We start from the raw sequence: 20,472 nt of genomic DNA on the forward strand, positions 1-20,472 counted from the left end.
ATCTTCAGAGTTATCATGGCAAGGTCAGCCATTCTCTTACCTACGATGGATGCTTCCCCTTGCAGCGAGGAGGACAATATTAACGTAAGACAATGCCCATCTGTTTGTTCCGATAACGACCTTTCAACCCCCAACAGGGCCGTTTTGTTGTCACCAATTATGAGGTTGGTGACGTGGGGGTACTCATTTTTCCCTTCATTTTTCCCCTGCAGAGGAGTTGAAACCTGATCTGGTATTTCAACATTCCCAGTTTTGATTTTCTTCACAGGCAAGTACTCTTTCTCTCGGTTCTTCCCTTCAAGCAGTGTCCTAACATGGTCCGGCACAGCAATGTTAAATTTATCAAGGACTTTTAGGGCGTCATCAGGAAGGTCCGTGTTGGGTATGGTTGGTCTAGTGGCAATTACATCTAAGGGGTTGTTGATAACGTCCGAGAGAATGAATGTTACGATGCTGGCCCTTGTCATCTCAGCCAAGCGTCCTCCTTTGGTGTAAGACAGGGCTCTCCGCACGGTATTGAGCTCGGTTATGCTAGCCCCAGCTTGTCTCAAGGACTTCACAAGCTCGATCTTCTCCTCTAGGCTCAGTGGTGGAAGTGGGTAGGGCAGGAGGGCTGAACCACCCCCAGATATCAACACCAGTAACAGACCCTCCTCCTTCAAGCTCTGCACCAATGATACGATCTTCTTGGCCGTCTGGAATGCAGCTTCATCAGGAATGTTATCTTTAGCACCCTCAAGAATTTCTACCTGTGGCGTACTGGTGTTAATTCTATCTACCTGGCCGTTAGATGTACTTCCTGTAATGCCTTCAGTCTGAGTGTTACATGTACTTTCTGTAATACCATCTGTCTGAGTATTACATGTACGCTCTCTCACATCTTTCGCCTCATTTAAATTTTCCACCTCTACATTACTAGCAGTAACTCCTAACTGGGTATTAACTACAGCTCCTTTCTCATCTTTCTTCCCTTCTAAGATACCTACAGTAAGTCTCTAATACCAATTCTTTCAGTCTGGGCATCTAGCATAGCTTGTCTCTTTGCCTGATAGCCATGTGGGACACTGATTATGCCTCTCTGAAAATGTGGTATAGAGTCTGGGGTTTTTAGAAGAGTTACAACAGGGTCAACCATGTCTCTCACCGCCTTCCCAAACCCAACCACGTACACGTTCCTCTGCAGGTCATGTGGGGTTCCGTTGATGATCAGTTTGTTATTCTCTTGCTTTAAAAACCTGGGGAAAAATAAAAAATGAAGGTTAGCAAATCTGGATGATGAGAACGTCTCCAGGGCTGTTTATTTTTTCTTGAACTGTTTAATATCTTTAAATTTAATTTGCTACTTATTATTTCTTTCTTTTCTCTTAAATTAGGAATGACTTCTATTACTGCAAGGATTTTTAAAGCAACACTGGTAGGCTCAAATGTACAGAAATGATGACGATTAGGTGGATGTGTAATGTGTTCTTGAATGTGAGGCCTGGAGGGGATAGGATTACGACTGAGATGGTTTGGGAGGAAGGATGGAACTGGAGTGTACTGGTGTTGTGATGAGGAGGGGTAGACTGGGATGGTTTGGGAGGAAGGATGGAACTGGAGTGTACTGGTGTTGTGATGAGGAGGGGTAGACTGGGATGGTTTGGGAGGAAGGATGGGACTGGAGTGTATTGGTGTTGTGATGAGGAGAGGTAGATTGGGATGGTTTGGGAGGAAGGATAGGACTGGAGTGTATTGGTGTTGTGATGAGGAGAGGTAGATTGGGATGGTTTGGGAGGAAGGATAGGACTGGAGTGTATTGGTGTTGTGATGAGAAGAGGTAGATTGGGATGGTTTGGGAGGAAGGATGGGACTGGAGTGTATTGGTGTTGTGATGAGGAGGGTAGATTGAGATAGTTTGCACACGTGGAGAGGATGCAGGACGACAGCTGGGTGCAGACGGTGAGAACTGTGAACATCAGGGGTCCGGCTGTGAGAGGCAGACCAGAAAAACAAAAATATGGAATGAGGTAATAGAGTGTGACCTCAAGGGTAAGGGACTAAATCAAGAAGCTGCCAGAGACTGAGCATCATAGAGAGCCGCCATTAGGTGACCATGGCCGACAGATGGAAGTACACTGAAGTCTTTATGAAGAACGTATGATGCAAAACGGCAAGAATACAAATTAATATTTTTTGTTTTCTACACTGTAATATTCATTCTAGTTTGCTCATGAAATCTTTGGTACCTGTCTGAATGATGAAAGAACAAACATGCAATGATACAAAAATTTAAATTCAAAATGACACATCTACAGTAGAAATTAGCAGTATTTTTGTTCTTCGAAATTCTGAATATTCACTCTACTCTGCTTGTGGTCCCTGGCACCTGTAGAAGTGATGAGAGAACAAGTGAGCTATGTTACAAAAATTTAAGATCAAAATGGCAAGAGTACAGTAAAAAATTATTAGTATTTTTTGCTTTTCTACATATTAAATATTCACTGTAGTTTGCGTGTAATGATTTTGGTACCTGTTTGAGTGAGGAAAGAAGAAACAAGCAATGTTGCAAATATAATAATTAAAAAAAAAATAATAATAATAATAGTAATAATGATGAGAAGAATTTAAAAACAAAAAATATTAAATATAATAATAATTATAATAATAATAATAATAATAATAATAATAATAATAATAATGAGAAGAAGAATTTAAAAACAAAAAATAATAAAAATAATAATAATAATAAAGTAGATAAATGTAATACTTTGCAATAAGTCTGTGAGGCTGAACGGCATCCACTCCCGCCAAAAAGGCCTTCTTGATGACACCAATGGTCTCGTGTAGGTTGAATCGGATCACCTGCCTGGCCATGGTTGGGGGTGTGTCTGTCAATACTCCTTGTGGCAATTACCTCTTCTTACTGCCTGAAAAAAGAAGAGAGGAGGGTGTGAGCTGGGGGGAGGGGAATGAAATGGTGTTCACGGGTTGACATGGAGGTGATCTGTAGCCACCCCTTACGTGACTGAGGCATCTGGCAATAGATAGATAGACAGACTTTTACTACAGATGTTGGCTTGGGAGTGATGTCTTGCTCTATCCAGGCTATGTATCTACCAGTCTCTATGTCAGGATCCTGTCTTGTCCTATCTATCTAAGCAGTTATGTCTTCTATCTATCTGTCTTAGGAATCACATCTGGTGAGACGAGCACATGTGTATACTTCCCGTCTGACCTATCTCTTATGCGGATATTTCTAATCTCAAGTATATCATCCTGCAACCCAGAAAAAGAAGCATTTACCCTATCACTGGCAGTGGATTAGAACTGTCTATTTAATTTATCCATAGCCAGGCACCTCATTCCCACAAGCAGTAGCCATTAACAAACTACCTCAGCCAAACACCCTCCCTCCCGCTGTTTTTTTTTTTTTTTTTTTTCACGCCTCATGACAAAGGACAGGATGCCATAGAGGTGGTGTGTTAATAGCTACTACTTCTGGATGTGAGGTGCCTGGCTATGGATAGATAAATAGACAGTGCTAATCCAATGCCAGTGATTGGGTCAATGCTTCTTTTCTGTGTTGCTGGATGAGATACGTCAGATTAGAAATATCCACATAGCGATAGTTCAGATGGGAAGTATACACACGTGCGTCTCACCAGATGTGATTCCTAAGACAGATAGATACAACAAGCCATGATTCCTAAGATAGATAGATAGAAGACAATTGCTATGATTGATAGACCAAGACAGGATCCTGACATAGAGAATAAGACATAACTCCCAGGCCAACATCTGTAGTAAACGTCTATCTATCTATCTTCAACCAGACGCCATCTTCCCATAAGGTGTGGCCATTTGATTTGAGTTAGTCCTTTACCGGGAAGGGGCACTACCCCTCCGCCAACCAACTTGTTGACACGGAGAACAAGTATGGGTTGGTTATATGGTTACCACCCAGCGCTGTAAATGGTTTCCTGTAATTAGAATTTTATCTCTTCTGTTCTTACTAGTATTTTCTTCTGTTCTTATACATAACTTGATTATATATCTTTGTCATCTATGGCTTCATCTTACCAGCATCATTGACACATCCCGCTTGTTATTGTTCTTGATAACGATGCTCTGAGAAATCTATGGAACTATCCAAATTTTACACAGGCCTATGTTATTGTTGTTTTTGACGGACCAGCAGCTGCTCACAGTACCAGCATCACTCACCATATCTTCAACTTGTTATTGTTCTTGACAGTGATGCTCCTCAAGAACAAATGAACGGATAACAACTATGAACACTGAACACTATAACAGACTTGTCAATAATTATATCCTTGGTTTTCCTTATATTTTTACGGAGGGCGTGTCAGCCTTCACCAGCATCTCCACGTACCGCATATCTTCAGCTTGTTATTGTTCTTGACAACGATGCTCTTGAAGAACAACTGAACAGATAAAAACTACTGAACACCATACAGACCTGTGTCAGTATATCCTTGGTGTTCGCTGGTACACTGAGTGCTTTTCGTCTTATCTCCATCACCAGCCTCCCAGGGACAACCAGTTTTGTTTATATCCTCAGCTGACGCCATAAGGGATGCTGACGGTACAACTATCTTTCCCGCGTATATATAAAAACTATATACAGATTTTAGGTAATGTTAGAAAGGGTTTCACGTATAATTAAGCAGTGCTATTAACATGTGTAAAAAACTGACTAACTTGAGAGGTGGAGAGGAAGAGGGGGAGGGATGGGAAGATGAGATTAAATGGGGTGGAGAGGTATCTGAGAAAATGGAAAGAGGGATGTGAACTGGAGGGAGGGCAGTCATGGCTGAGGATTACGTAACATGGAGGGATGGGGTGTACGAGTAGGTATATAGGGTGTGAGCTGAAGGAAGGGCAGCCTGATGGTGGTGTATAAGGGCACTTTTTTTTTTTTTTTTTTTTTTTTTCAGTGAAGACTTCTCTGTTCACTCACTGGTTTGTACATGAGAGGTGCGAGGCTGTTTGCAACACAAGTGCTGGGGGGTTGGACTGCCTCTCTTTACGGCGCCAGTGCCCCCAAATGTCCCGCCCTAATTATGTAAAACTGATAAACAGCCTACATTCTCTCTCTCTCTCTCTCTCTCTCTCTCTCTCTCTCTCTCTCAGTACAATACCAGGCCTATATAGATCAAGTGCAGGCCTTTTACCAGCCTCTGATAGTTTTATTTATTTATTTTTTTTTTTTATGGGTTCAACTCTGGGCATACTGTACGCTTAATTGGCCCGTTTTCTTAGGCCGGGCAATCTTATGTATTACACATCACATATCACCACTTCGGCGCTAACACCACCGTCCATATGCTGGGACGTAGCTAGGGGTTTAAAAATCGGGTGGCCCAACGATAGCTCCAGAAGAAAGGCCGATGTTTTAAAGCATTATGAACGTCAACCAGGGTTCAGTTACATACGTACATAAATACACAAAAACGTACATACATACAATACATATTTCCATACATAAATGCCTGATACATACATAAATGCATCCACATAGCACATACCTACATACATACACACGTAACACACACATACCTATTGTACATATATACGGTACACATACATGCAAGCATACATACATAAACACAGATCTAGAGTACAAACATACACATAATACATACATACACACACACATACATATACATAAAATTTCAACGCCAGCGTAGCTAATTATTGAAAACCTTTTGTTTTTCGCATATTTTACCACTAACAATAATAATAACAGCAACGTTAATAACCATCATCATCATCATAATAATAATTGTAGTTTGGTTACCGTATGAGTAATAAAATAACCAACCATCTTATAAACAACTTTAATTTTCACACTATACTCCTTTCACACTAACTCGGTCAAGATTTTCGTCCCCCCCCCCTCTCTCTCTCTCTCTCACACACACACACACACACACACACATTTCACGTAGCTCAATGACAAGATAATACTACGTCTCTAACGCCATAACACTTCTTCGAGAAAAAGGATTTATGCAACACAGAATATGAAAGAGAGGTATAATAAACAAATCTCTTGAGAAAAGATGTTTGGAAACTTCCTTAACCACCTAGAATACCACCCAATGACCTAAAAGTGTAATAAGCAAAATAAATCTCTTAGGAAAAGGTGTTAGGGAGCTTTCTTAACCGACCAGAATACCACCCAGTGATCTAAAACTGTAATAAGCAAAATGAATCTCTATGGAACAGATGTTAGGGAGCATTCTTAACAGACCAGAATACCAACCGATAATCTAAAAGTGTAACAAGCAAAATAAATATCTAAGGAACAGGTGTTAGGGAGCTTTCCTAACCAACTAGAATACCAGCCACGGACCTAGCTTTGACCTAAGATCCTAGCTTTGACCCAGTTTGGTGCTGAGGACCCTCCGTCGTGACCTGACCTCATCCCAGGCCCAGTAGGCGCCCTCCAGGTGTCGCGCGCCCTCGCTGGACGTGTACCCGAGGCGGCCGTGTAGCACCCGCAGGTTGTCAAATACCAACATCTCACCTGTACGGGCAGGCTGAAGGTCAGGGGACTTGTACTATACCTGAATCATACGGGAAAAACAGAACATAGTGAAGGAAGGAGCGTTTAGAGCAAGAATCTACTGCCAGTTTAACATACAGCATTCGTTGGGTGTCAATACTAACATATGACCAGTACGGGCAGGTGGAGGGTTAGGGGACTTGTACACTACGCGAATCATACGGGAAAAATAGAACACAGTGAAGGAAGAAGCGTTTAGGGCAAGAGAGAGAGAGAGAGAGAGAGAGAGAGAGAGAGAGAGAGAGAGAGAGAGAGAGAGAGAGAAAAGCCTGCAAAGTGTTCCCTCCAAGAAAAAAACAAGCAAGCCAAATTCAAGATCAGTTCATTTTGTGAAGCCTGGACACACTGCGTTTAAAAGACTGGAGGTCACAGGCAGTAGGAAATACTGACAGAGGAAGACAGTTCCAGAGTTGACCTGCTGCATAAATGAAGGACTGGGGGTAACGGTTAACTCTTGCACCAGAGAGCTGGACAGAAAAGAGATGAGAGTTTGCTGCTAGACGGGTGCTACATGCCCGCCGTAGTGGTGGAAGGATGCAAGCAGACAGTTCAGAGGAGCCGTGACCATTGAAGTAGCGACAGAAAAGAGATAAAGATGCAACAATGCGGCGAAGAGACAGAGGTTGAAGGGAGTCAGTAAGAGGAGGAGAGTTAATGAAACGAAAAGCCTTTGACTCCACCCTATTGAGAAGAGCTGTGTGTGGGGAGCCTCCCTACAGATAAGAGTTGTACTCTACCCAGGAGCGGATAAAACCCCTGTATAAAGTCAACAACTGTGCAGGGGTAGAGAAGGTACGGAGTCGGCTTAGCACACCTAATCTCTTGGTACTGCAAATGTACTAACCCGCCTTGAGTTTGTACTTGATCTGGTATTGTGGGTGGCATACCAAGTCCCTAAATGCCAGCATGGCGTTATACCAGGCCGTGGCTCTCTCCACACCCACTTGGAACACCGACGAGCGCACCATCTGGTTGAAACTGATGCGGTCCAAACTACCGTCATGATCCAGTCTGGTGAGAAATAATAAATAAATAATAATAACAGCAGTGGTGGTGGTGGTGGTGGTAGTAGTAGTAGTAGTAGTAGCAGTAGTAGCAGCAGCAATGATGATGATACTACTACTACTACTAATAATAATAATAATAAACAATAACAATGCCGTCGTTGTCTACCCGTTGAGACAATGGGAAAATAAAACATATAGATAGATAGACAGATAGATAGGCAGAGACAGATAGATAGACAGATAGATAGATAATGAAACAGACAAGTACATAACCAGATTGATAAAAAGACAGGCAGACATAAGGACAGACAGACGGATAATGCAAATGACAGACACAGAAAAATTTATAATGCATAGACAGACATTGTAGACAGACATTTGTAAGACGAACAGACAGGCAGAGACTTAAACATACACAGAAAGACAGGGAGACATAAAGAGACAGACAGACAGAGAGACAGAGACAGACAGACAGAGAGAGAGACACAGACAGACAGACAGGCAGAGACTAAAACACACGCAGTCAAATCTACCGCATAACAGAGCCTGACTCACTGAATCATGGGGCGGCGGCTGATAGCGTGGTATTGGTGGCTTCCCTGAGTGCCAATGTCCTCAAAATCCACGATGGTGTCTGTCAGCATGTGGTAGTGCTGACGCTGGTGCTGACGGAGGTGGCTGGCGGCGTGGAAGGCGTCAGCTAGCAGGTTATCCCCGCCATCACCGCTAAACTGAACGATGCAATGAAGCAACTGGATCTGATGAGGGGTGCATTATTATTATTATTATTATTACTACTACTGCCTTCACCGATAAACTTAGTAATGTAGTGGACTGGATCTGAAAGGACATCATCAGTAGTAATAATAATAATAATAATAATAATAATAATAATAATAACACCTTACCCCAGGCGTATCACACAGGTAGGGCTGGTCACTGTGCAGGTCAAGGGTGTTCGTTGTATAGGCCAGGTTGTCGGGATTCGCCTCCTCTTTTACCGAAGACGTCTTCCTGTTAGATAAATAGATATAGATAGATAGATGGATAGATAGTTGGCTAGATAGATAGATGGACAGATAGATCAAGGCTTTTCTTTGTAGAGGCTAAGTTATTTGCTTTCGTCTCCTCTACCATAACGTCTCTCTATGATAGATAGATGGATAGATAGATAGATAGGTAGGTGGAGAGATGAACTGGCTGGTAGGTAGATAGATAGATAGATAGATATAGATAGAGATGAATGGATGGATAAGATATAAGTAGATAGGCAGGTAGACGCAGATATATAGATTGATAGATAGATAGGCAGACAGATAGACAGACAGATAGATAGACAGATATTGAAGGATAGGTATATAGCCAGATACATGCATACATACATACATACATACATACACTGATAGACCGATAGATTGAACGGATAGTAAGGTGGAGAGAGAGAGAGAGAGAGAGAGAGAGAGAGAGAGAGAGAAATAGATATACAAAAGTGGACTGATGGATGAATAGATGAATGCGTTAACAGAACTGGGGAGCATTCAGAGAGTCCATACCTCTACAGACGCTAAGAGAATATTGTATACCAACCTCGGTCCAGCGGCGAATAATTCTACGGTCTTCTTCTGCCCCGTTACACACTCTAAAAAAGGCCTACCCCCGCTAAAGATAATACAATGTTTGATTTATTCCCACATCCGGATCCAGATGCACTTCAAAATCGAACCTACTCTTCACTGACTCACTTTCCAACCATCTATCAAATTTTGTTAAAATCCGATTGTAACTTTTGGAGATACCTTGTACACAGACACGGTTACTACTACTACTACTACCACCACAACTACCACACCCTTACCCATAGTGTGTCACCTTGAGATGCCCCACCCTCTGCGTCAGTCGCTCTATCTCCCCCACCCCCTCCCTCATCCCCCTCACCACCACCACGCCAAGCTGTTCCACCGCCGTCAGGAAATTCAGGAGTGCCGCGTCGTCCGCCATGATGCGAGGGAAGGAGGCGGTGGGCAGGGCCTGGGATAGTTCACTACCCCACAGCTTCTTGGGTAGTCTGACATGGAGGACGACTATTATTACTGTTATTATTATTATTATTATTATTATTATTATTATTATTATTATTATCATCATCATCACTCCTTTCCCGTAGCTAGGGAAGGATAAAATAACGGCTTTACCTTCATCCCTAACCACTTCTTCGTGACCAGCACCAACCACTTCTTCGTGACAAGCATACCACAAACCTACTTACTTGTAAAGGCACTGTTGATGTGTGTGACGCGTCGTGTCGAAAGCCCTCTGGTGCAGCCAATCAGCGGGGTAGCTAGCCAGGTGACCGTCAGTCCATTCCACCTCCACACCTGTCTCGCTTACCTGTATATCATCATCATCATCACTTTTATCACCACCATTATTTTCAAATCATTATTATCATCATTATTATCTCCAATATTACTACTATTAAACTTACTACTACTACTACTGCTATTACTACTACTACCACTACTGCTCCTCCCCACCTCTATATCATCATCATCATCATCACTATTACTTTCACCACCACCATTACCAACATAGTCATCATCACCTTCACCACTACCACTTATCACCACCATTTTCATCACCATTATCATTACCATCATCACCACCATCATCATTATTATTATCATCACAACCACCGCTATCATAGTCACCACCACGACCATCATTATCACCACCACCACCATCATCATCATCATCATCATCATCATCATCACCACCATCAACACCACCACCACCGTCATCTAATTCCACACCTTTATCACCCTTAATGAAAGTAATTAAGGTGTTGGAGAGAGAGAGAGAGAGAGAGAGAGAGAGAGAGAGAGAGAGAGAGAGAGAGAGAGCAATTTCCCTCTAAAAACATTTACTGTGAGGCCTGGGGGGTGTAATGTGTAAGGGGTACCGCAACACCAACCCTATGGCGATTTATTCCACTTACCTGTACACTTTTGGGGGAGGTGTTTGGGTGTAAGTGGTCAAGTGGAATCATGCGGGCGAAGGCTGTGGAATGAAAACAATTCGGACACTGGCAGTTGTCACGTAGCCATAGGTAGGGGTACACGTCACTCCCTCCACCCTTCCAAAACACCTGAGATAGACAGATAGATATGTGGATAGACATAGATAGGTAGATAGATAGATGAACAGACAGATAGACACTGATAGATAGATGGATAGACAGACAGATAAATCGTTCTTAAACCCGATACATCGTAAATGGTAAAATAATAATAATAATAATAATAATAATAATAATAATAATAATAATAAGGTATAATAAACGAAATAAATCACTTAGGAAAAGATGACAGACGATGTAGGGAGCATTGATAAGGTGTAATAAACTAAGTAAATCACTTATGAAAAGGTGTTAGGCGATGTAGGAAGGATGTAAGTATACCACAAACGAGGACAACAAGGCGTAATAAAATAAATCGCTGAGGAAAAGGTGTTAGGGGATTTAAGAAGAGCTTTTAAGGCGTAATAAAATAAATCGCTGAGGAAAAGATGTTAGGGGATTTAGGAAGAGCTTTTAAGGTGTAATAAACATTTTAAATTGCTTAGGAAAAGGTGTTGGGGGATTCAGAAAGACCTTTTAAGGTATAATAAACAAAATAAATCGCGTAGGAAAAGGTGTTAAGGTACCCGACTCACCTGCAGACTGGTTGAGGGGGGGTGGGGGGTGACCGAGGACACAGCGGCACTAACACTACTGCTGCTGGCTCTCCAACACCTACGGAATATGACAAGGATAGCACTGGATGGGATGCTATGCTATGTTATGGATTGATTGGGTTATGTTAGGGATAGATTGGGTTATGTTATGTTATGGATAGATTGGGTTATGTTATGTTATGGATAGATTGGGCTGTTACGTTATTATGTTATGCTATGTTGTACTACGTTTAGAAGTTCTTGCTCAAAATATTTCAAACAATGTTAACTATCACAACTGTCCTGTGATCCTGCATATAAATCCATTTGGTGTGGTGTGGTGTGGTGTGTGGTAGGGTATGGTGGTGTGGTGTGGTGTGGTGCGGGGCGTCGTGGTGTGTTTGTGTGTGGTGGTGTGGTGTGGTGTGGTGCGGGGCGTTGTGGTGTGTGCCGTGGTGTTAGACAATTACCACTACTATCAATCTTTCCATCCATCTATCTATCATATCTATCTCTCCATCTATCTATCACACCATCTACAGTAAGGCCCCGGGTTATGTCACTCTCGAGGTTACGACAGTCCGCTACAAGAAAACGAAAAAATAAATAAAATAAATAAAATAATGAAGAACTACAGGTAAAGAGAACGCTGCATGTCTCCTTGCACTGTACTCTCTTCCCATCCTTCCTTCCTTGTTTCCCCTCCTCCCTCGCTCCTCCCCTGTCGCTTCCCCATTCCTGCCTCCTCCTTTCCCTCCTCTCTCTGTTATCCCTTCCTCATTCTTTTTCCTTCCCCATTCCCCTCGTCTTTCCCCCTCCCTTCATTCCCTGCCTTCCCACACCCATTTACCCTTCCCTACTTCCTCCCTATACATCACGCTTCCTTTCCCTCCTTTTTCTTCTCTCCTCCCTTCCCTTCTTCCTTCCCATTCCTTTACTATACTCTCCCTCTTCTCCCTTCCTCTCTCCTCCCTTTTCTCCCCGTCGTCTTTTCCTTTACTTTCTTTCATTTCTCCCTTTTTCACTCCTATCTCACTTCTCCCATTCATCACCTTCTCGCCTCGTCCACTCTGCATTCCCTGTCTCATATTTCACATCCCCTCCCTCTAACTCACTCCCTATCTATCAATCTTTCTATCTATCTATTTATCTATCTCTACCACATATACTACAAACAAATGATAACCAATTCTGAAAGGTCATCATGAAAATTGATAAGGCTACGTAACACCACTCCTCTTCCGAATTAGTCTCCATTATACTAGTCCTTACCCTCTTCCATGTTACTTTAATGAGAGAGAGAGAGAGAGAGAGAGAGAGAGAGAGAGAGAGAGAGAGAGAGAGAGAGAGAGAGAGAGAGAGAGAGACATATGATAATGAATGCACCAGTTTTGATAACCCTGTGTGTGTGTGTGTGTGTGTGTGTGTGTGTGTGTGTGTGTGTACTCAAGGGCAGGCAGCATGGGTACAATTAATTCGTAACAAATGAGTGTGTGTGTGTGTGTGTGTGTGTGTGTGTGTGTGTGTGTGTGTGTGTGTGTGTGTACTCAAGGTCAGGCAGCATGGGTACAATTAATTTGTAACAAATGAGTGTGTGTGTGTGTGTGTGTGTGTGTGTGAGAGAGAGAGAGAGAGAGAGAGAGAGAGAGAGAGAGAGAGAGAGAGATCGTGACATAGATGCAATAAATCAATGAATAATAATGAACAATAAATAGATACAAGCCATGCATCCACTCAGGCTGTAATAATCAGTAGCACAAGTGGCGATAAATCAGATAATACGAACACAAGCCCTCGGACTAAATACCGCTTGTCATGTGTTGCTACCCACTAAAGGCATCAGGTTAAATCTGAGTCACAGGATTAAGGACAGGAGTAAAAATTTGATTATTAAATATATAACATAAAAAAAAAAGCCATTCGATATTAAGCATCAGTTCTGCACGATAAGTTGTTGCAGTAACGCATTTTGGCATGATGTTTTTGTATCAAACCTTTTTGCATTAATAAACTTTCTCATTAATATATTGTTGCCTAAACTTTCGTCTGCTACATCACACAGAGGCGGGTGGCACAACAGACGCCTTCCCGTGGTGGCATCAGCCTAACTCTCGGCTTCCCGGGCACTGCCTGCCACAAACGCTGTATGGTGCAGTATATAGTATGGGACTATTTTTATTTGTCTTGGAATATTAACAAGTCTCTCACACGGACGAGTATAAGTCCCGGGTAGCTACCTCCCTGTCTCGCTATCTGTCTCTCTCTCTCTCAAATTGCCAAGCCCTTCTCCCGTCACCTGTCTCCTCTGAGGCCTGTCTACTTCTCTCCTGCCTCTTCTTTGGCTAATCTCCGTCTGAGCTCTCTTTCCTAAATTCTGGTGTAGCAGGGGTGTGTCACGTGTGTTCCTCGTGGATGGACTAGGTCTTTGTTCACGAAAGGACTGCTGACAGCTAATTGCATCATCTCCTTACTGGCCGCTGTCGTCAGCTTTCCTCAGTGTAAGCATGTTTAGCATTGCTCGATTCTCGCAGACACAACACCTCTCATCATCTGACTCCCTGCTTCTATCTATCTATCTATCTATCTATATAATATGTAGTTCTACATACTGCTCGGCCGCGCAAAAATGGCGTACCATCGACATTTAATAGTCATAACATATTAATACATATTATATATACATTATAATGAACTTATAAGCTAATTAAGTGAAATACATAATATTGTAAAAGTAACATAATTGTATGAATATTGTATACATATAATATAGTAAATAGTGATTATTCAGTAATATTACATTTTAAATAAGTTGTATACATATTTGAATAAATGCAATGGTTGTTGTATAACACTTTGTAAGACGTGTATGTACAACAGACGTACGCATATAATTGTGCAATGGTAATACTGCTAGGTTATACATTACATATTTGAGTTATCACTTTAGTAATGTCTAATATTTCACCTAACTTGTATGATGATACTGGTAATACAGAATTGTGCTATAATTGTATGACTTATAATATTGTACTAACATTGTGGTACTACATAATTGTAACATTTTATGAATTGTTACAAAATATTGTGTTAATGCATAATTGTGTTGGCCTTATAATTGTAGTTACATTTGTTAATGCAACTCTTACATAAGTGTCTTGGCCTTATAATTGTAGTTAAAGTTACATAAAAGTTACATCTTATTAATGTAACTGTTTTGTCGTTACATAATTGTTACATATCGTTTGTAGGTACATAATTGTAGTTAAAGTTACATAAAAGTTACATCTTGTTAATGCAACTGTTACATAATTGGCAAAGTGTAACATAATGCAATCGTTTGTCGTTACATAATTGTTACATATCGTTTGTAGGTACATAATTGTAGTTAGTGTAACATAATGCATTCGTTTGTCGTTACATAATTGTTACATATCGTTTGTAAGTACATTATTGTTGTTAAAGTTACATAAAAGTTACATCTTGTTAATGCAACAGTTACATAAATTGGTACATATTGTTTGTAGTTACATAATTATAATATGGAGTAACATAATTGTAATAACTGCAGTCCTAACATATGCTGCGGTCGATGATAGTGATGATGTGTCATGCCACTTGTTTGTGGAGACAACAATTTGCTTTTTTGTTTGTAGTTTATGTGGTATTTTGGCATATGTAGTAACACTTACACTTATTTTCATTTGTTTGTTATGTGATCTTACTCTATTTCTCTTTTTTCTTTCTTACTTTTCTTTCTTTCTTTCTTTCTTTTTTTTTTTTTTTGTATTGATTTTCTATAGTTTGTTTCTCTTTGCTTGTGTACGCTTTTTCCATGTTGTTCATGGTTGCATAATTACTGGCTAATTTCCTTGGGATACTTTTTTAAAGTTTAGTTTATATTGCACAGGTATTACTGAAAATGATATTATATAGTCCCATATTTTGTTATTTTATATATATATATATATATATATATATATATATATATATATATATATATATATATATACACTATATACCTATATACAGTATTAACTATACACACTGACTTGTTGTTCACCTGTACCTATCGTGAGTAATAAGTGTGTCAGCACTGTGTGGAAATCATTGTCTTCACGATTGTGTTGAAGATGTTCACTCTTGCTAACGGCATTTGTGTTGGCCTTTTTTTTTTTTTTTTTTAGTAAGTTAATTTATATGTTTCCACTAGGTAGCTTTAATTAATAAATGTTTAATACAGTTCTTTTAATTGCTCACTGAGTAACTGTGATTGGATATTTTCTTTATCACTTTGTAAATATAATATGTATAGTTGTATGTATGAAACACGTATTTTATGTAGGTATAAATGGTAACACTCGTTGGTAGTAAATAAATGTTATAATAAATGAATGAATATATACTGTGTAGAATATTTATTGTTGGTGCAAGTATTTAATGATTGAATTATGAAGATAATTGAAGTAGGTATATGAATTTAAGTTGTAACTATACAACACGTTTTATATGTTTGTGCAGAAGCTTATTGTCTATCACTGTGTATTGTATGAATGAAGTAACTATGTAACTCACTAATTTTTACCGTGGTGGGAAATGATGTGAGTGGTGTTGCACGTGGTGATAGCGTTGTCCTTCGCGGGTTGATTGGCGTGTTGTCGTCTCAGCACATGGTGACGTCGGCTTCCCACACTGGTAGCTGTGGTGAGTGAATGAGTAGCGATGAGTAACTTGAGTGAAGACGGGTGAGTAAGATGAGTTGTGAATATGGACTTGGTGTTTTGCTGCGTGTCTTGACCTCTTCACACCTGCGTAAGCGGTGGGGGTTGGGTGGATGTAGCAGAGAGAGGAGGGTGAGGTCTGGTGGTTATGAGTTGTGAGTCGTCTCTCACTCTTCGTTTGTTTGTTTTTTTCTTTCTTTCTTGAAGTATTCTTGGTCCTTTTTTTCTTGTGATTTACTCGCTGTAGGATGAAGACTGCCGCTACTTGTAGGTGCGTGTAGATTATACAGACGACTCGTAGAGTTGTTAATTGTAGTTGATTGTAGATGGTTGTAGTTTGCTGATTCTTCGTAGAAATTGCAATATTGTATCAATATTTTGTTAAACTACTTGCAAGGCGTCGTGTGATCTCTTGACCTCTGCATCAGCATGATGATCTGGGAGACGGAGGGGGCTGGATGGAGAGAAGCGTCAGGAGCTGGTTGTGTTGTTGGTTGAGAGAGATATTCTTGTTTTCAATCTTGATATTTTGTAGGAATTTAATGTTGATTCGTAGACGAGGTTCGTATACGTTCGCTGCCACCAAATGTCATGTAGTAACAGGAGAGGTAAAGAATAGTATGGGACTATTTTTATTTGTCTTGGAAATATTAACAAGTCTCTCACACGGACGAGTATAAGTCCCGGGTAGCTACCTCCCTGTCTCGCTATCTGTCTCTCTCTCTCAAATTGCCAAGCCCTTCTCCCGTCACCTGTCTCCTCTGAGGCCTGTCTACTTCTCTCTTGCCTCTTCTGTGGCTAATCTTCGTCTGAGCTCTCTTTCCTAAATTCTGGTGTAGCAGGGGTGTGTCACGTGTGTTCCTCGTGGATGGACTAGGTCTTTGTTCACGAGAGGACTGCTGACAGCTAATTGCATCATCTCCTTACTGGCTGCTGTCGTCAGCTTTCCTCAGTGTAAGCATGTTTAGCATTGCTCGATTCTCGCAGACACAACACCTCTCATCATCTGACTCCCTGCTTCTATCTATCTATCTATCTATCTATATAATATGTATTTCTACATACGTAATTCCATGGGAAGTTTGTGTTATTTTATGAAATACAATTGCCTATGGCAATTCGACGGTGCTGAATCCAAAAATTTATGTTGCCATTTCTAAAAATTGCTCCTTGCATGTATAAATCCAGATCTAACTAATCTTGATTTGGTGCCACATTTACCTCTTGTTAAATTATTGGTTTGAGTCAGCGTGAACCCATTTGAAAACAAATCAGGAACAGAGAAAACTTGAGTTTTACTGCAGAAAGCTCTCTTGAAGTTATTTGTTAAGTAACACTGATCAGTTACTCGTTAATACGGCGTAATGTAATAATACTGCCAGTACCCGCTACTTATTACTTTTACAATCCTGTGCATTTAAGTTGATGATGGAAAATGGTCTTTATTTTTAAACTCTTCAAAACACTACTGAAAGACATATATAGGATACAGCACAGTACAATATACCTGAACATGGTGACATCCGGTATATATACACGAACACACAACACAACCTTTGTACCATTACACACACTGCCATGTAATGAACTGTTACGGCACAAGACATAACATAAATACCGTCCTGGTTCATCATGTGCAGCATCAGTCATAACCTGTTCTGGAGCCTGGTTTTTGTTGGAAGTAGCGGGAAGGCACCCTTGTGCAGACAGCAGCCATTCCATGTTGGCAGTAAAGCCTCTGTTCCACTATATGTGCCTGACACTAAATGGTCGCCTGAAAGTGATATCTCAGGCCATGGTGGTGACGTGCAGCAGCTGCTGGTGGTGACGTGCACTCTCAGTGTGATAGGAAGCAGGTGCCACTGAACTCTGTGAAGGTCAGACACAGCAACACCAGATCGGCAATGATCCTAGCAGACAAAGCTCGCCACGGCACTGTCTCTAACCAGTGACATATCTTAAGACTGCCAAGCATTTGACAAGCTGTCGGCATAGCTTGGCTGGCGTATAGCATCAGTTTAAACCAAATAGCTCCGCCTTTTCCACAGAATTTGGCAGTAATATCTGCCCCGGTGAAGGCATGAAAGCCAGGAAGTGCGTCTGTCTTTTGTTGTCCTAGTGCATCAAAGACAGGTCTGGCTGGGATCCTGCCACTTCTCATCATGGCTACATTGTATACAACACCATCAGCGTGTGCCATAAGCAAGGTTAACTTATCAGTGTCAGGTGACACGGTAGTACAACTTGTGGTACAGAACCAGGCTGAGACACTGCATCTGTGATCTGCCATATCAATAACGTATCTGCCTTATCAAGGTAATTGGTTGCCACGAGAGTTTTATTGCACTGTTTTTCCTGCCGGTGACACACACACACACACACACACACACACACACACACACACACACACACACACACACACACACACACACACACATTGTTGGTTTTCATGAGGGCAGCCAAAGCCTTGGCACTTCAGTGCTCTGATTTTGCTTTGCCTTCTCTGTCCAACAACTTTTGCAATGCAACATTAGCAATCTGGGTTTGGCCCAACACTTTATATACAATCTCTTTGGTAGAGTTCCGTGTGAGTCTGGTGGCAGGTTCAGAGAATCACTCCTGTATACACCGAACACCAACTGAACATCACTATACTCCTCAGCTGCTGATGTCACACGATCGGTAAAGACGTGTACTTGTGTTAGGGGAAATGTTGGGAAAAACATCATTGTTAATCTGTAACTTACAACTTCTATAAATAATATAATCATGATTATCTTTTAACAAAATACAGAAAAAACACTGTTACCATCAATGTAACCTGGGAACTTATATCAATGTCCAGCCTCGTACACGGCAGCATCAACACCACAACTTAGCAACGAGACAGTACCATGGCAACTCAGTTTCACTTATATTAACAGGACGAGTCAAATACGAGTATACTGTTAGTAAAAATAACAAATAACATAATCATATATGGCGAACATAATTATATTCTTACACTTAATAAATTTAAATATATTTATAGAACACCAACAATCGTAAAATTACTTTTTTTTTTCGTATATTTAAAAAATGGAGGCAATATTGTTAACGACATAGCAATTTTATTAACAAATGTCTTGCAGTGTATAGTGTAACATTTGTCTATTTAGAATTACATCATCTGTTGCAGGTGTCACCCGTATAATGTAATCTGTTGCAGGTGTTGCCTGTATAATGTAATCTGTTGCAGGTGTTGCCCGTATAATGTAATCTGTTGCAGGTGTTGCCCGTATAATGTAATCTGTTGCAGGTGTTGCCCGTATAATGTAATCTGTTGCAGGTCTTACCCGTATAATGTAATCTGTTGCAGGTGTTGCCCGTATAATGTAATCTGTTGCAGGTGTTGTCAGTAATGTCACTTTAAAAGACTGAACGTTATGGTACTGTGTGTGGCAGCCATCTGGATTTTCACCAATTAAAGCTTTATAAAAATATTGTCAACATCCATTTTCGGACTCAGCAGCCTAATACTGCAACACTACCAACTGGACCAGTATATTAGAACCTCTTCCTCCTCCTCCTCCAAAAAATACTCTTAAAACCTCCTCCTCCCCTCAAAATACTTTCTCTTAGAACTTCCTCCTCCTCCTCCAAAAAAAAAATGCTTTACTTTAGAACCTCCTCTAAAAAAAAAAAAAAGGCTTTATCTTAGACCCCCCCCCAAAAAAAAAGCCTTCGAACCCCTTGCTCCTCTATCCTGAAATAATACCGCGCTTTACTCACTGAGAATTGGGAAGAACCGGGTAGAGGCTTAACTACAAAAGAAAAAAAAAAAACACATTCATTCACTCTTCCAGTCCATGGAATCCTGACTCCCCCTCACATCCACACTTGCCTTCTTCACATATGTATTAGCTGGTTAACTTAATAGTGATGATGAAGATGATGATACTACTACAACTACTACTACTAATACAATAATAGCAGTAGTAATAGTTGTGTTAGTATTACATGATATAATACTAATAATAAAAAGAGATTTATAAAAGTCTCACGTGTAGAGGGTGGTGTGGGCGGGACAGGGTGCTGTAGGTACGCCCACAGCCGCCCATCTGACCAACCCAGTGGCCGCCCTCAAAGCCTGACGAGCATACATCCTCCGCCTGCCGCTGCTGCCGAGTGACTGAGGCTGTGGCAGCTGGCAGTGGCACAGGTGACAGGCGATTGGAACAAGCTGATTGTGATTCTAATTTTGAGAGAGAGAGAGAGAGAGAGAGAGAGAGAGAGAGAGAGAGAGAGAGAGAGAGAGAGAGAGAGAGAGAGATCGTATTAAACAAATATTTTTCTTAACCTAATCTGTTTACATGTGATTGCTTAAGACAAGAGATGCGAATGCTTATTATTATTATTATAATTATTATCCCTGTGATTATTATTATTATTTATAATTATTACTGCAGCTAACTACTACTATGAT

General features: G+C 40.8%; 1 protein-coding gene across 1 annotated transcript; it reads right to left on the bottom strand.

Moving 5' to 3' along the window:
• Nucleotides 1-6,377: 6,377 nt before the first annotated feature.
• Nucleotides 6,378-20,151, bottom strand: LOC145417032 (gamma-butyrobetaine dioxygenase-like). Its single transcript, XM_080285871.1, has 8 exons — nucleotides 20,051-20,151; nucleotides 11,290-11,368; nucleotides 10,574-10,723; nucleotides 9,845-9,966; nucleotides 9,434-9,643; nucleotides 8,134-8,304; nucleotides 7,416-7,582; nucleotides 6,378-6,532 (listed from the first exon to the last, which is right to left on the bottom strand). The coding sequence occupies exons 1-8, from the start codon at nucleotides 20,149-20,151 to the stop codon at nucleotides 6,378-6,380; spliced, it is 1,155 nt and encodes a 384-aa protein (XP_080141997.1).
• Between the last annotated feature and the right edge of the window lie 321 nt (nucleotides 20,152-20,472).

Source organism: Coenobita brevimanus, chromosome 108 (genome assembly GCF_032717465.1).
Source record: "Coenobita brevimanus isolate Jiangsu-jjx chromosome 108, ASM3271746v2, whole genome shotgun sequence".
NCBI classification, from domain to species: domain Eukaryota; kingdom Metazoa; phylum Arthropoda; class Malacostraca; order Decapoda; family Coenobitidae; genus Coenobita; species Coenobita brevimanus.